This window comes from Microplitis demolitor, chromosome 9, assembly GCF_026212275.2.
Source record: "Microplitis demolitor isolate Queensland-Clemson2020A chromosome 9, iyMicDemo2.1a, whole genome shotgun sequence".
Taxonomy (NCBI): domain Eukaryota; kingdom Metazoa; phylum Arthropoda; class Insecta; order Hymenoptera; family Braconidae; genus Microplitis; species Microplitis demolitor.
In genome coordinates, this window is record NC_068553.1 from 11,732,123 (window position 1) to 11,751,291 (window position 19,169).

Here is a 19,169-nt window from a genome sequence, read left to right on the forward strand (position 1 = left end):
TCCCCCTATTAAATAATGACGAAATTGTTCAATTGATTTAACAACAGCTAATAATTCTTTCCTAATAACACAATAATTTCTTTCCGCCTTATTCAATGTTTTGTTATAATAAGCTACTACTTTTTCAACCTCTTGCTTCTTACCATCAGGAGTCTTAATTTGATGAACTTGAGACAAAACTGCACCTAATTAGAAGTAGGAAGCATCATTATCTAGAATGAAAGGAAGATTTGGATCTGGAGGTGTTAGAACAGGGGCAGTACTTAAAGCTTTCTTTAAGTTTTCAAAGGCTTGATGAGCTTTATCATCCCAAATAAATTGTACTTTTTCCTCAGTTAATTTATGAAGATCCTTAGCGATTAGGGAAAAATTTTTTATAAATCTCCTGTAGTACGGGCAGAGTTCTAAGAAGCCTGGAAGATCGGTTTTATTTTTTTGGAATAGGCTAATTGGTAATTGACGCAACTTTCTTTGGATCGCATTCGATTTTATCTCCGGAAATTACGTGACCTAAGAATGGAACTTTGTGTTGGAAAAATACACATTTTTGTGTATTCATCTTTAGGCCTGTTTGAAGAATTCTGTCAAATATAGTTTCTAAATGTTCGAGGTGCTCTGAGAAAGTTTTGCTACGAACGATGATGTCATCAATATAAACTTCACAAACTTTTCCTATTAATCCTTCTAAAACAATATCCATTAATTCGATGAAAGTAGCTGGGGCACTACATAGCCCGAATGGAAGAACTAAAAATTTCCAAAGTTGACCACCTATACAAAACGCTGTCTTTTCCCTGTCCTTCTCATTCATACGGATCTGCCGATATTCGCTTTTAAAATCGATGACTGAAATCCAAACCGTGCCAACTATACAATCATACTGTAGAATCAATAATTTCCAATTGATGAGTAATTGGAGTAGCTATTTTCTTAGTCACTGAATTTAATTGTCGATAATCTACACAAAATCTAAGAGTTTGATCTTTTTTCGTTTTAAATACGACTGGAGATGCCCATGGACTAGAACTAGGTTGAATAACACCTTGACTTTTCATATCTTTAATAATTCGAAAGCTTCTTTCCTTTAATGTAATGGAATACGTCGAGGTGATTGTTTAATGGGCTGAGCATTTCCTGTGTCAATATCATGTTCAATATAACTACAAACGCCAATCTCATTTTTATTTTTTGCAAAGATATTTTGATATTTTATCAGAAATTTATTAAATTTTTCTTTTTGTGAATCATTTAAATTTTTAATTGATGAATCGTAAATTTCTTTCAAAAATTCTGGTAATAAGAAATTTGTTTTAGTTTTTAGTTGACTTACATAGATCATTTTGGTATTTTTTTAATAGAATAGGTTGATTCGTCCCCCGTCGCATCAACCCCATTTAGTTTCTCTGACGCTGGATAGTCGTATTATTTTGTTTAAATATAGGTCTCTTATTTTGTTGAAAATTTTTTTGATTATTAATTTTTGGACTTCTACAATCTTTCATAAAGTGACCTTGTTTATTACAATTCCAACATTTTCGATTATTATTATCAAATTCTAGTTTTCTTCTTAAATTCGATTTATAATTATTTAATTGTTTAAAGATATTATTTGGCTGAATTGTGTTTTTCTTTTCTCCATAAATTAATTTTGAAATTGATTCTTATTCTAAAGCTCTTGCTAAAGCTTCATTTGAAGTGAAAATTTTTTCAGATCGTAAAGAAAATTGTAATCTCTTATCTAATAACCCACTAATAAAATGTTGAAAGGATTGACGGTCAACTACACTATCTGTTAAATCGGGATACGCGAGGCGAGCGAGTTTATCTATTATTTCAGCAAAGCTGTCAAGAGATTCATCAGATTATGGTTTCTTATTTTGTAATTTATTTAAATAAACATAAGAAAATTTTCTTTCTCCAAATCACGACATTAACATTTCTTTGATTTTATCATAATTTTTTAATTCGTCTGTTGATAATTTTTCTAATATTGTTTGAGCTTTTCCTCTTCATGAAGCTCCTAAATATGACGCTGTAATTTGATCTGTCCATCTATTATGATTTAAAACGATTTCAAAATGTTTTAAATATCTATCGGCAGACACAGAAGCATCAAATGTGTCTGGCTTAAGTGAATCAATTGGTCTAAAAATAAATGACGGGTTGGATGTTGCGATTATTCTCGGTTTATTTTTATTAATTTCCTCATTTAATTTATTTCCCGAATTTTTGTTTATTTCCGCGTCTATATGAATTTCCACGTCAACATTGATGTTCCGAGGAGGAACCGTATCGAATGTCGTGTCATGATTATTGTTAATAAGGGGTACATCACCGGATTTAGTTCCTCTTGGTGCGTCTTCTAATTTATCCGCAATTCTTCCGAGAAATCCTTCCATTCTTGAGAATTCGAATTCTAAGCTGTCGAACCGCTTTCCGTTTTCCTCCCTCTTCTTCTGTAGATAGCACGCAATGTGCTCGCGGGACTCTTCCAGTTTGTCATTAAGCTCGTTCCTTATTTTCTGTCCCGAGCGTCTTCGATGATGTCCGAAGTATCATCGGCAACCGTTTGCCTTGTCCGTCGCGGCATTTTTCTTTTTTTTTTTTTTCAATATTCACTTATCACTTTTCACACACATCTGACACCAAATTGTAGTGACTGGCATCTTAAATTTATATCTTTTATACACTACAATAATAACACACTTATATTAGAAATAATAATACCACAATTAACAGCAGTAAAAGAAAGCAAAGAGACATATAGTTTATTGATGTACAGATGTTTTCTGTTAAGATGTCAATATATGACTGACTTATATATATATATATATATAGGTTAGGACCGACATTGGAGGACACGATTGCGCCTACTATCCTTATCGGATCCTAATGCAATTTCTCACACATATTCTATGAGTAATTATTACGATTAAGTTCAAAGATGGGCGAAATTGGTTGATTAGTTTAGAAGTTATGGCTGTTTCATATTTCCACCATTTTTCGAAAAATTCAGTTTTGATCCACTTTTAAGTTCACATAATTTTAAAATTAATACTCATAGACAATTTCCGTAAAAAGTATCTAAAAGCTTGTCGAATAAGCTGTAATTTATGACCTTAAACTTTATGATTTGATCGTTTCTTCCAATAATTTGTTAGGCTTGAATGTTATAATGAAATCAAGAAATTTTGATAACATGGTTTTAACTCAAAGTTTTTCCTTTTTATCACAAGAATTTGATAGCCTTGAAAGTTTGGTCAAAATGAAGAAAATGACTAGATTTGGTTTTCATTGTTGATAGCGTATGTATTTCTAATTACAATTAAATTCAGTTAGTTCTATTGTATTGTGATCAAAATAATCAAAAAATATTATGTTTCAATCGTACCTGTACTTCCTATAATTATAACTGGTCCTGTCATCGCAATAGCATTACAGTTATGATCTTATCCTCATTAAATTTTCTATACTTATTTTATGGGCAATTATCTCAATTAAGTTTGAAGTAGGCTGAATCGATCCTTAAGCTTAAATGATATGTAGACACTTTCTTGTATTACAAAAATTTATTGCTTTCTTTCAATGTCGATGTACTTTTCATATAATCTATAGAGAATTTTGTAGGGATTATTTTATCACTGTTCATAAAGTATGTAGTTCCCATTATAATTATTTTATCGTCAGGGTAATATCATAATTTTCTGATATCACTTTTACTTCATTATTTTGAAGTATAAATTTTATCAATTATTAAGTTTTAAAATCATCTACTTATTATTATGAATATAATCATAAATATAACCTCGTCTAAATAGGTTCCACAGCTCGTAGATAGTTGCCAGGTTGTTAACAACTGATTATGATCTCATAATATCGACATTTCGATACTCAAGCATAACAACAATCGATTTTTCTATACAAAATCTTTGACTTCATTTTAGAATGCCTAAACACATTAGAGTAAAAAAAAATATGATCTGCATAAACTCATTCTTTATAGTTGTTTAAAATTATTAGTTTACAAATAATCTTTTTTTTTTCTTTTCAATTTCAATTATAACAGGGCTATGATGTTACTCTGGTCGTCCTTAATTTACCTTCTTAAGGGCGCCATTGGAAGTGATAACGGCCTCCCAGAACCGGATCTTAAATCGTTAGGGTCGGTGTAATTTATAACGTTCTCTTTTATTTCACGCGTCCCACGGCGGAGTGTGGTTGGCGCTCAATAGCCGTTATGGCTCTCCGTTGGTCAAAAACTGAAAATAAAATAAACCCAGAACCAAATGTTCCACCTGGAGATATCCTGAATCTCCCTGGACTGGCTGCTCTGCTCAGGCTGGATTAGAAAACCTAATTGGGCGCCAGTTCGTGTGCCCCACGAACAAAATTAACTCGAAAATAACAGAACGGAGAAAATGAAAATTAAAATAAAATAAATAACAGGATAGCGATTTCAGATTTTAGGAATTAGGATAGCAAGAAAGATAGCAGTAATTGAAATAATAAGATTAAATCAATACCGGGTTGATGACCATTTGCTTTAATTATCCATTAATTAATTAAAATAATCAGTTCAATATATAACGCATACTCACATAAAAAATGTTCAACAAAATAATAGTAAATCACTTACAAAAGAAATAATAGTAATAGTATGCGCATATAAAGTTATAATTCCAATAATAATACTATTACATAAACAATAAATGTATTGTAAAACATGTAGCTATTAATAATTAATAGTCTCACTCACACGTGAACATAAACAAATGTAAATTAGGAAACAATAGATAAACAAACTTAGATAAGAATGTGAAGTTTTTTCCAATACAACTTCCCAGTAAATTCCAATGGTGAATTTACGGTATTTCAAAATAATTTTTGTTTGAACGCAACCCAAAATAAAATAATTATAAAATAATTATTTGATGAATCAACTCAAAAAAAAAAATAAATATAATGATGATTCAAATTAACAATAATTAATAACTCAAATTAATAATAATTAATACGCAAATTAATAATACTTCCTAACCAATATTCAAATAAATAATAATTAATAATTCAATTTAGGAATAATCAATACACTAAATAATAATAATTCGTAAGCAATATTGCGTTGAATAATAATTAATAAATCGAATCAATAATAATTCATAAATAATACTCAATTATTGAATAATTTCACTGACTGTACTCGTATTTACTGAGTATAACATTCACGCATTCCATCATATGCTTATGACGTTACTAATACTCAGAATTTACGATCTCTCTCTCACGCTTAGGCTATATACAAATGATCACCAACTCGGGAACCAAAATTACACGCCAATGTATTGGCCAAAAAGTACTTACAGTTACGTATTATTCAACTCCCTTGGTTGCACGCTAATACGGTAAATGTATTTTCCTTTATGTGAGTTATCAAAATGCTAAACTAATGCCAATGGGTTTATATTATCTACACAAAATACCAAATGGCGACAAATCTATAATTAGTTTAATGTAACAGAACACACACGCTACTCTTACAGAGACTATCCCACGTCTGACCATGGCAGCACGTGAATCTCACGCCGGCACCTAGGCCGACGCCATTTTGTCGTATATCTCACTTCACCCAATAGAGATATACAACTGTCGCATGTTATTGCTTTACAGTACCACCAACGTACTACATAACTGTGACCGTGTAATTTATCAAGTTCCCGACGCTAAATGACCAATTGTATTTTCCATAATTAATTCTTAATATTATTTACCGATAAATCAACCAATGATTTATTCATAAAACTAGTAGATTTATTTATAATAAATAAATCTACGGATGCCAACTGTTGCGTTGACACGCATGCGCCAACCAATTCAAAAAAATCATAAGCACATAAATAAAATGCGCAACTATTTTCCCCAGCGCTACAAAATCCAAATATATGCTTAACTTAATCAGTAAAATCTCCTGATTTAAACACAATTCACACCTAAGAAATCAATGAAGTATTATTAATACAATAATTAAATAAAATCTTATAAATGAACAAACAATAATCATAATACAATGTCGGATGAGACGTGTGAGCAGCGTGTGCTGCCCTCTGTTGCTCACCGACCTGATGCGAGACTACCGCGATATTAAAATATCGTGACAAATTTATTTAATTGTAAGAGAAGGATGAGGAAGGATAATTTATAAATAATTTACTTTTTCGATTAACAATTTAAACCTTTTATTTATTCAATAACCTTTTGAACCTTTTTGACCCTTATACTTTTATAACCTTGTGTAAACATTATGACTTTATTACCTTATAAACCTAATAACCTCATAACTTTATAAACCTTATTCACTTATAACCTTTTATAAAGCTTATTACATTATACCTTATAACTTTATTAAAACCTTATCACTTTATCAAAACCTTATCACTTTTATAAACCTTAGATACCTTTTATAAACTTATAACCTTTATTAAAACCTTATTTTTATTAACCCGCAATATTTCACTTGAACCTGATTTAATTAATTGACTCGCAAAAAATTCTTGATTAAAATTGGCCAACTACCTTTGGCATTTTCACACACTCACACGCACAATAATTTTAAAGATCGCTTAACCTTCGCGATACTTAATTACTACATTTTCCGTTAAAATCTTCATCTATTTCACTCACTCAGTCCCCTGGACTTATTTTACACAGTGAATTTTTACAATATAATTTTTTCGCGAAATTTGAATAAATTAATTGATTTGAAAATTAAATAATTATCAATCGACTTATTTTTCAATTTTAATCTACCCTAATTCTTATTTTCCTTTTTCACTTTTATCACCAATTAATTTTACTACATTTTATTGTTACGTCCTGGTCGATGTTTTGGCGCTGGCGTGATTGAGCGGTCGATTTTAATTGGACGTAATGAGAACTTAAATATAATTATAAATAATTATTTAGTAGGGGTTGAACAGCCACCATTCGGTGGTTGAAATAAACTGGTTATTATTTTATATCTCAATCCGATTTATTCAATTGTAAAAGAATAATTTCAATAATGTGAAAATATACAACTGATTCAATTTATAAATTGTTAAAGTTCGTCTAACAATAACTTCCAAAGGGTGAGAAAGAAGTTGAGTATTTAGTATTGAGCCTGACTGCTCTCTATGATTCTATATTTCAGACCGAATTCTCTTGATCGGGAAAAACTAGAGTAAGTCTCTTATCAATACGAGGCGCTTGGGCATCAGGCCCGCGCATCGTTCGATATAGAGGGGTGGATCGTGATAAGCAACATTCTCGAATGATCCATTCTCCCTTCTCACGCTCTCTCCGTTTTTGTTATTAACAAATGAGTCACTTACCTATGAACAAAAGTTATCTTAGAATAAAATAGATGTTTGTGCAGCTGCACGTCTCGAGGATTTACTCGAGGCGTCAGCGTTTATTTGTACATAACAAATATTAAGAGAAAAATAACTTTATCAATATGTTTTAAATATTCTAAATAATATTATACTATATTATATTCAATTATTTTATATTATTATATTATGTTATATTATGATATTATGTTATATTATTATATTAAATACTATTATTATATTATATTATATTATTATGTTAAATTATGTTCTATAATATAGGATGACGTATAAATTACGTCACTTGTCAAAATATCAATATGCATCTTAGTTAATTAGTTAGGTCTCAGATCGATCTCTCAATAATTAGCATTTAAAAATAGTCAGAGACATCTGATGAGCAGGCTGGGACGTAACATTATAACGACTTTTTACTCAGTAATTTCATCACCACGTTATCAATTTATTCGAACTCAAAGTTCCGCCATTATAATTTATCCGTTTTTCACATGCTCTTTCCAGGCACTTTTATCATCACAATAATTATTCTTATTTTATTAATACCTTTTCTTTAATTATTTCTTGTCCTTAGTTGATTAATTTTCCATTTATTTAATTTTTACTTATTTAATTTTTCTCAGTAACTTTTCGCAGTAATAAAGTTTTTCTCAGTAATTTTTCGCAATCAGTAATATTCATAAGCGATACCGGCTAACCGCCTGGTATCTGATGAAAGATTTGAATAATTTATCGCTCGGTTCCACAGTAAAACACAAGCTCTTAATTAAATAATTTTACCTAATATAAACTTGCAGCGCCTAAATATCGGCGTTTATAATGGAGTCTTATCGTAGCGTCTCCTCAGCTGTTGAACTTTCTCGACTCGACTAGGTCCGTTCGGTCTGGTCGTTCCGGTCACTAATGCCCGATTCTCGTTCCGGTCTCTGATTTTAATTGCTCGTGCACCTCTTGACTTTGGTTGTCTTTCGTCTCTTACTTAATCTTGAGTGGAGTTGACGGTCGAGCAAGTGAAATTTGCACTTCTGGACGACTAGTCACTACCTACCCGGAATACCCTGGGTGGTAATGTCACATGACCGACAGTACACATAATAGATTTCATTTTGGACTTATTTGAACGCGATAAATTCGAATTTACCCCGTTACAAAATTATTTCTGTTTAAATAAACTTATATTTTAGTCTTACTAAAAGTCCGACTAAAATCAAAAAATACAGGCAGTGTAATTTTGAATGATCTGTTAATAATAGTCTTATGTCATCAGTAAAACATATAACTGCCGATTGTGTATTCATTCCTTCACGAAATGCTGTTTGATGACTATCAATTAGATCATTCTTAACAACATACTTGAGTACTTGCTTATATACACATCGTTCCCACGCTTTTGATAAATTTCATAGTAGTGGCACCGGGCGAAAATCAGATTACACTTCAGGGCTAAATTTTTTGAGTAGCGGAACTACATGAGACTTTTTCTATTCCGATGGATAATGCCCTGCAGATAACGAATAATTGAATAAATCTGGAATCACCGAAAGATAATATGGTATTAAAGCTTTAAGTGTTCTAATTGAAACATCCGGACCAACCGATGATGATATAAGTCTCGATATCACTTCTTTAACCGTACCACAATCTCAATTACGAAAGTTCAATGTTAATTGACATTCATCCATACAGATATTCATATAATTATAATCCAGTATACAACTCAAAGTTTCTTGAATGTTTACAAAATCAACATTTAATTTATTAAGATCTAGATCAATTGGTACATTATTATCAGACCTTTCAATTAAGCCTAAGTTTCTAAAATCATTTCAAAAAGACCTCTAGAATTATTCGCTGTTTGAAAACGATTAACGAAGTAATCTTTTTTAGCACTTGTAATTCTATTTTTAATTAATTTCCGTAGATCAATGTATTCTTTATATGCTAAGCCTGTTCGGGTAAATATTCTATATAATTTTAAGCGACGACATTGAATAATTGAAGAATGAACTTCTTGTGGTTAGTGTGAGAATATAGGAGTTTGGGCACCAATTATTAATTTATAAATTAAAGCATGAAATTATTTTTATTCTGTCATCCAACCAAGGATTTGCATTCACGTGGTTGATATAAGAATGTTATATGGACTTTGGATTCGCGCATCACCTTTTTCCATGCGTCATCGTCACCTATCGTGTCTTTTAAATAGTCTGGTGTGTAATATTTGAGTCTGTCGTTGATAATACGCCACCCTGGAAAATGATGCGGATTTTTAGTTACGTTCATCATGCATGCATCATACCAATCTTGAGCTAGTACCGAAGTGAAATTTAGATTAATAGTTTAAAAGCTTTCGAGTACTTCGGACCACGAGGCTAGTTCATTCTTTCGTGAGCAAGAAAGTGTATCCGGGCCCTCGTTCACGGTTTTCCTGCGGTGTTCAATGGTAACTTGGCTAGCAATCAACGCAATTGCCCAACGAGCCAGTCGACTATTAGGGTCCTTAAATGAATGAAGCTACTTGGGTGAAAAATGGTCTGCTATGGCGGTAAATAGTGAGTCTTCCAAGTGGCAACGGAGTTTACGCACGGCCCACACAACACCAAGGCATCCCTTTTCTGTCGTATTGTACCGTGTTGCAGCTCCAAGCAACGGGCGACTTAAACAGGTGATTCAACACATTTTACTTGTATCAAGGTCTTTTTGTACATGAGGGCACCGAGAACCGCATCACTTGCATCGGTATACAAGCAATACGACAGACCGACTTTTGGGATGGATAGAGGCTTGGTATTAATTAAGGCTTCCTTGAGTTGTTGAAAAGCTTCCTCTTCCTTCTCACTCCAAACCCAAGGTGCTGAGAGACTGCAAAGTTTATTCAGGGGTCCTTGTACGTGAGCGACATTTTGTAAATGACGATGCAACTAATTGATGTTACCATAAAATCTACAGAGTTGTTTACGATTGGTGGGGTGGGGCTACTTGATGATTCAAGTCATTTTTCCTAGGTCTGGCCTTAACTCGTCACAATTGGTACTAAAACCAAGCAATTTTACTTCCGAGGGCGTAAATTTATATTTACATAGAGTATGTTAACAAAAGATTTAAAAAAAATTTTTCATTCATTAAAATGATTACAACTGATTATCGTTGATTAAAATTTCGGGAGAAAGCTGACACAAAAAATTTTACGATAATATAAAATATTTAATACGGTATCAAATTCATAAACCAGAAATAAACTATTTAATTACAATAAAAGATGCACTATAGTAATAAATGAAATTATTTTTACTTTGGGAAAAAAACACAGATTGCAAATAAAATTACTCTACAGTATAAAAATTACATATACTAGTTTTCATAACCTTGCTAATTATAAAAAATAATAAAAACATTCTCCGAAAAATAATTTTTTCGATTTTACTAAAAAAAAAAAAATTTCTTCACAATAGCAAGAGTCAGAGATAAATGGAATACAATCTTTAACATTACCGTCCATAAGCGAAGATGATGAAAATGTACCAGAAGAAGGTGAAACATCGCCACTGTCACCAGCACATATATCACCGGTGCACATCTCCAGCCCGCGACACAAATTTCGGTTGTTAAAAAACATTATTTTTTTATTATTAATTCAATAATGACCTTCATTATTATCATTACCGTTATTATCAAAAAAAGTTTATTGAATAATAATTATAATTTCAGAAATGATCGAGTTGGAAGACTAGTAAGGGAGAGACTTAGAAACCGAGCCCAAGGTGTTACTCAAGAATCGTCGGAAGGTCACAATCGTGATGCAAATAAACAACTTGAGGCGATACAAATACCAATCGTACATGAAGATGTTAGAACGTTAAGCGATGACGTAAGTATCTCATTAATAAATGTTATTTAATGAATTGATATGAACTATTACAATAGGTGTTAACTCTCAGCAAGCTATGATTATCAATTTAATATTTATTGAAAGCATAATATTTAATTGAATTAAATATGATTAACGTGTAGTTGAGAAACGCAATTAAAGCACTGCAGCTATTGGCACGTACTCCACATAGTCATCCGAGCTTGCCAACTCCAACGAGGCACAGTAGTTCCAAGGACCGTTTGCTAGCTAAGAGTTCATCTTATTTGCCTGACGAATTGTCATGGGGTCCACCTACCAGACTAATTAACTCTAGTACTCAGACTGATGAACGTGATGTTGCTTCTGAAGATAATTCGAGGTACGAATACTGGGTAAAAAGTAATCCTCAACAAGTTTTGGTCATACTTGGGTTAGATTCAGAGTTGATCAGCACTAGTGTTATTAATGAACATGATTATCATCATTCGATGACTTCTACATCGTCATCATTACAACCACATCCTTGTGAACCACTTCCATTGTTTCATGGTTGCAGTTCACCACAGTTGCAGGATTGTACACATTTCGAAACTGGTAAACTGTTTTTTTATGTATACTGTCAATATATACAAATTCATATTGGAATATTGAACTTAATTCGATTATTTAAACTTCTCATCCATATTTTAGGAAGTACCACGTGAAATAAAGATCTAAAATTTTCCTTAAAAAATTTCTTTTTGAACGTCCAACTATGAAAATTGAAGATGATCGAAACATTCGGGAAGATAGCATGTTACTTAGCACAATGTACTCATGGTTGTGAATATTCAAGCCACGAAACGGTAAAAAATTTTTCGCAAGTCATAATAAGGCAGCTAAGTCTTCAATTGGTTTAAAATGACACTACGTGAATAAATATCGCAAAGAATGACCACATTGTTCTTAAAGTATATGATAAATCTACACAATTTAGATATTTATAGATATACTGTTTATGAGTCACTAATCGATCCAACTGAAAACCGAGTGGGAAAGTGTCTAAAGTTAAGACAACAGAAAGTCCCAGGCTGCACGGTTTAAAAAACTTGAGAAACAGTTGATCTTGTGGAGCAGCCCCAAAATTTTACGTTGTGAAGCAACATTAGTGTCAATATATTTTCGAGGTTGTAAAGCTCGAAAAAACTCTTGGACGTGATCATTTTTTATGAGCTTTTCAAGCGCAGAAAAGTTACGTTTCACGTTAAAGTTTAAAAATTGAAAAATAAATTTTTTTTTTTTTTGTGTTCTTTATTTTCCCTTTCGGCCAAACACCGGACTTCTGTCCCATAAATACATATATTAAAAACAAAATACATAAACTTAAACACTTAAAACTTCCACGTTACAATTTTTTACTTATCCTACCTCATTCCATTACATTCTTTACAATTCCTCTCATTTCCCCCTTTATATACTTATATTCTCGATTTCCCTTCGCTTCCCTTATCTTCTCCCACCTTTCCTCCCATTCCCTTTTCATATCCTCCACCATTATCATTTCCCACTTCTCCCATTTCCTCTCTACCTCCACCGTTTCCCACCCTCTTGTCTCATAATATTCTCTTCTTTCACCTTTCCACCCCCCCTATTCCTTTTCCCGCTCTTATCCTTTATTATTTCTAGCCTACATCTCCTCGCCAGATCACCCTTTCCTTCTTCTATCCTTCTCTCATACCCTCACGCCGTCATCCTCGCTCTTACTGCTGACCTATCTCTACTTAATTCCTCTCTAACCATATATCCTGGCACTCTCCTTGTAACTCCTAACACCCACCTTAGAAACCTTTCCTGTAACCTCTCCACCTCCTTTCTTTTTATCCACCCCCACACCTCCACTCCGTAGCTCACCCCTGACCATACTAATTTGTCGAAAAGTTAAACCCTTTTACCCCAGTCATTTCCAAATTTCCTCTTCCCTATCCCCCATACCTGCCCTATCACACTCGCTCCTTTTTTCACCCTTTCTCTCATGTGCTCCTCCTGATCCCCATTCGCTTTTACTACATACCCTAGCTACTCATACTCTCTCACTTCCCCTATTTCTTCCTCCATCCATTTTCACTTCACTTTTCTATATCTTCCCCCACCCTTCCTACACCTCATAATTTTGGTCTTCCTCGTATTCACTTCCAAACCTTTCCCACTTATATACCTATCAAGCGTTCTGATCATACCTCTCATCTCATCCTCTTCCTTTGCCAACAACACCACATCATCCGCATATGCCAGCACGTCAACCTTCCCCCCCTCCAAACTCTACTTCTCACCATCTTCCCTTTTTCCAACTCTTTACCCAAGACCGACAGAAACATTACAAGCAATAGTGGGCTCAGAGGGCACCCCTGTCTAACTCCCCTCTCCATTCAAAACCTCTCCACTCCCTCTTTACCCACTCTAACTTTAGTCACCGTTTCTCTCAAAACTGTCTCACACTTCCTAACCAATCCCTCCCTAACCCCTCTCGTTCTTATACACTTAAACAGTTTTTCCGGTCCAACGAGTTAAAAGCTGTCGTCAAATCCACGAAAAGTAACATCGTCTTTCCCTTATCCTTCCCCATTTCCCTGTTCATCGAATAGTTCAACACATAGATGTTATCCACTGTTCCCATTTCGTTCCTAAAGCCAGCCTGACTCGGTGGCAGCAGCCCTTCACTTTCCACTTCCTCCCTCAATCTCTTTTCCAGTACCCCTACATATACCTTGTACGCTGTTTGCGTCAGCGTTACTTCCCTGTAATCCTCCACCTTACTTAACTATGGGTATCACTACCCCTTCCTTTCATCCTTCCAGCAACCCATCCCCCTTCCATACCTTTCTACATATCTCCCAGATAGCTACAATTACCTTCTCTCCGCCATACTTTCATACATCATTTAGGATTCCATCCTCCCCCATCGCTTTATTTTTTCTCAGCCCTTTTACTACCTCCCTTATCTCTTGAAGAGCTATGTCCTCTTTCTCATCCTTTATGATCTCTCCCTCCCTTTCCCCGACACTTGTCCTACTCTTCCCCCCCCCCTAACAACTCTCTAAAGTAACCATACCATTTTTTCATCTCAATACTTTCATAACCTCCTTCCTTTTCTTCCTTCCCTTGTTTACTACCGCCCAAACCTGTCCCTCCTTCCTTATTGCTTTAATCTCCTCCTCCCATCTTATCTTCTCCGCCCACTTCTTTTCCTCTCATAACCTTCTAAATCTTCTCTTCTCCTCCTTGAATTTCCCTACATTCCCTTTCTTCTCCCTCATTTCCCTCAGACTCTCCCTTACCCTCATTTTCTCCTCCTTACACTCCTCATCCCACCATCCATTCGTACTTCTTTTACACCTTGCCTTCTCTGTCTCCTCTATACCCTCCCATACCTTCCCCCTTAGCATCTCCCATTCATCCTCTACTCCCTTATCCTCCCCTTCCTAACCCCCGAACTTTCTTCTAAACAACTCTATCCAGCTCTTTGTCCACACATCTCTGCTCACTCTGTCACCCCTTCCACCACTACCCCTAGCTATTTCCCTCCCTCCTCCCTTAATCCATACTACCACTGGTAAGTGGTCCAAGTCCACTTTCTCTTGCACCTCCATCCTGTCCGCTCTTTTTTTCACCACTTCACTCACTACTATATAGTCTATCACAGAACACCCCCTCTCCCCCGTGAATGTCCAATTTCCCTCCTCGTCCCTTTTCACACGCCCGTTTAAAATCCCCCATCCACCTCCCCCTATGAGACTACACGATCTCTTCCCATCCTTATTTTCTACCTTATCTTTAGACCTGCGTTCCACTCCCTTTTATCCACCATTTACTTCCTTTGCGAACCGTCCTTCCTCCACGAAAAAAAAAAAAAAAAAAATTAATGAACAAGTTTTTTTGAAATTTTTATTCAAGGTAAGTGATTATAATAACGATTAAAATTACTTTTGACTTAGACCAGAGAGTTAATGTATAAAATATCCGATAAAAACAGTATGTTTCCAATTTCTGTGTTGATAATACTATTTAAACTAAGGAACGACTTACATTAGATAATTTGGTGACTAAACGATACTATGGAGACGAAGAGTTACTTTGGTTTTGGAGACTTTTTAGTACATTGCATTATAATTTATCCGGGAAAAACAATGTAGGATTCTATTTTTTACGACTTTTTGACGCTGATATATTTCGCACTATTCAACCAATTTTGATGGTCAATGTAATAATCGACGTGCTTTATCAAGTTATAGAGCTGATGAGATTTTGAAATCGATCGGTTCAGCGGGTTCTAAGATATTAAGAAAAAACCATTATTTAGCATTTTGATCTCCAATGATTTCTATTGGTTAAATTAACCGATTGAAATGATTCTTGTAGTAAGCAAGTCGTTTTACTAGGTTCTAGAGCTAATTAGTTTTTGGAATCAATTCATAAAGTCGTTCCTGAAAAATTTAAATAAATCTAAAGAAAGATATTTTTCAATTTCCCCCTAAGAAAATTTAAAATTATCAAAAATTCGGGAAGTTATTGGCTTTGGCCCGAATTCCTATCAGATCTTGACGTTTTGAGGTTCTAGGAAGCTATTCTGACTAATTTCAAGATGATGTCCGAGTGTATATATGTGTGTACGTACGTATGTATGTAAATAGTCTGTAACTTTTGAATGGATTAACCGAGTTTCATCTCCAAGGTAGCATTCGACGCGGTTTTTAATCCCTACAAACTGTGAAAAAGTAAACTTGATCGTTAGGTCGCGTTCGAAGATATTTCAAAAATAAAATTTTTTCAAAATTGTTTTTTTTTTCAATTACTTCTGAAGTGCTCGATGGATTGATTAAAAAATCTTATCAGATCTACGACTTTATAAGCCGCGTCGAATGCTACCTCAACCGTCGAAATCGGTTTATTCGTTCCAGAGAAATCGTTGTCGAAAAAATTGAAAGAAATTTTTAAGTTTTCGCTAAGAAAATCGATGATTTTCCAAAATTTCGGGAAGTTATTATTTTCACTCCGATTTTCGAAAATCGAATTTTCATCAGATGTCAACGTTTTGAGGTCCTAGGAAGCTTTCTGACTGTTTTCAGAATGATGTCCGCGCGTGTGTGTGTGTGTGTGTGTGTGTGTGTGTGTGTGTGTATGCAAACTCTTTTCAACTTTTTAACTAATGAATCGATTTGGATGATTGAGGTGGCAATCGAAAAAGCGTGTTCGCCATCAACCTCCCTGAGAATTTCAGATCAGTTAATCAAGTAGACTCGAAAATATTCACGAATTACGAAAAAAATAAAATTGTTTTTTTAGTTTTTTAGTGATTTCTCAGAAACGACCTGAAAGATCAACTTCAAAATTTAATCAGCTCTAGAATTTAATGGAACGGCTCAACTGCCGCCGTAGCCATCTCAATCAGTTGATTTGTTCGAGAGATATCACGGAATAAAGAAATGATAAAAACAGTTATTTGAGAATATCGTTGAAGTTACATTATCAAACAATTCCAAAATCTGATCAGCTCTAAGACTCAATGAAATACGTCGATTGCCGCTATAACGTTCTCTACTATTTTACGCGTCCCACGGCGGAGTGTGGTTAACGCTCAATAGCCGTTATAGCTCTCCGTTGGCTGAAAAAAACTGAAAATAAATAATAGCAAAACAAAATGTCCCACCTGGAGATATCATGAATCTCCCTGGACCCGCAGCTCTGTTCAGACTGGGTTAGACAACCTAGTTGGGCGCCAGTTCGTGTGCCCTACGAACAAAATTAACTCAAAATAAAACAACGGAGAAAAATGAAATTGAAAATAAAAATAAATGACAGGATAGCGATTTTCAAATTTAGGAATAGGATAGCAAGAAAAGATAGCACTAATTAAAATAATGAAATTAAATAATACCGGGTTGCTGACCATTTGCATTTAATTATTATTTAACTAATAAATGAATTAATCAAATATATCGCATACTCACATAAACAATATCAAAAAAAATCGGTCTGTCGGTTGACCCTGCGGGCCAGCCCCAAAACTTCCCGCTGTTTTCGACCTCAAAGAGCTCGAAAACATTAGTGTAGATATATTTTCGGACTTTTCGAGCTCGAAAATGCTATCACATGCAATTGTTTTTTTATGATCTTTTCAAGCTCTAACAAGTTACCTGTTATGCTGAAGTTTGAAAATTTAAGAATCGAAAATCATCAATGAAGCGGTTTTAAAAATTTAGTTCCTGATTTTGTTCAGTAAAATAAGTGTATTGAGGCAGAAATCAATGTCGGGGATCAAAATCAAGATTTAAATAAATTTTGACTCATGCAAGAAACAATAAAATATGAAATATCCGATAAAAATATTAAAAACTACGTTTTATCGATTTTTTTGTTGATAATATGATTTAAACTAAAAACCAAAATCGATGACATTATATGATCGAAAGAAACCATAAAAAAGATGAGTTGGTATGATATCAGGCACATTTTAGTACGTCATATTCTGATTTATCCGGAAAAAATAACATAAAATGTTATTTTTTTAACTTTTCAACGCCGATATCTTTTGAACTAATCAATCGATTTTGATAGTTGACGTGACAATTGTCGCGTTTTATTGAGTTCTAGAGCTGATTAAAATTTGAAATCGATCGCGTCAGTCGTTTCGGAAATATTTAGAAAAAACCGTTTTTCACCATTTCTTTCTCCCGCGATAACTCTCGAACGAATTATCCGATTTTGATGTTTGAGGTGGCAATCGACGCGTTTTATTGAGTACTAGAGCTGATTAGATTTTGAAGTCGATCGTATAATTCGTTTTTGAGAAATCAATAAAAAACTAAAAAAAAATTTTTTTTTTCGTAATTCGCAAATATTTTCGAGTCTATTCGATCAAATAATCTCAAATTCTTAGGAAAGTTGATGGCCAACAAGCTCTTTCGATTGCCACCTAAACTATCCAACTCGATTGCCACCAACTATTCAACTATCCAAATCGATCCATTAGTTCAAAAGTTACAAAGAGTTTACATACGTACACACACACACACACACACACACACACACACACACACACACACACACACACACACACTCGGACATCATTCTGAAAATAGTCAGAATAGCTTCCTAGGACCTCAAAACTTCGACATCTGATGAAAACTCGATTTTCGAAAATCTGGGTGAAAAGAATAACTTCCCGAAATTTTTGAAAATCATCGATTTTCTTAGCGGGAAGTTAAAAAATAATATTAGTTTACTTACAACGAAAATAAAGATAGTATGCGTACACCAAAATTATAATCAAAATAATAATACTGAATAAACAATAAGTGTATCAGCAGCAAAAATAGCTTATCGCATTTACAGGATATAATCACTCGCCTGTGATTTTCATGAAACATATAAATATTAGTAAGCAATATTCTCACTCGCACGTGAACGTAAATAAAAGAGACTAAATATAATGAATTGAGAACAATATTAAAATACTAATTCAATAATCATAAATTATTATGTCACTCGCATATGACCATAGAGAATATTAAATAAAATAATCTCATACAGGAATTTAAAGTATTTCCAGTAAAATTTTCAGTAATTTCCATTGGTGAATTTTACGGCATTTACAAAATAACATTTTCCTATACCCAAATAATAAATATAAATAGTATTCTTGAATAAAATACTTATGAATAATATTTACACCTCTGTATCACTCTCACGTGATAATTAAGATAATAAAATAATAATATGCACCAGAAAATAAAAATAATAACCCACATTGCTAATAAATGATAACTTATCAACTATAATATATATATATATATATATATATATATATATATATATATATATATATATTGAAAATTCAGTCGCATATGTTTTGTCACAACAAATTAATGTTCATCACGTGACATAAATTATAAATAATA

At 33.6% G+C, this 19,169-nt stretch overlaps 1 protein-coding gene across 1 annotated transcript in view; it reads left to right on the forward strand.

Moving 5' to 3' along the window:
• Positions 1-12,013, forward strand: part of LOC103570411 (potassium voltage-gated channel subfamily H member 8) — a 355,105-nt gene extending 343,092 nt beyond the window's left edge. The window contains exons 15-18 of the mRNA XM_053741792.1: positions 10,838-10,986; positions 11,094-11,253; positions 11,397-11,829; positions 11,926-12,013. Coding sequence (XP_053597767.1) covers positions 10,838-10,986; positions 11,094-11,253; positions 11,397-11,829; positions 11,926-11,939 — 756 coding nt within the window. The 3' untranslated portion in view covers positions 11,940-12,013. The remainder of the gene's footprint in view (positions 1-10,837; positions 10,987-11,093; positions 11,254-11,396; positions 11,830-11,925) is intronic.
• Positions 12,014-19,169: the final 7,156 nt, after the last annotated feature.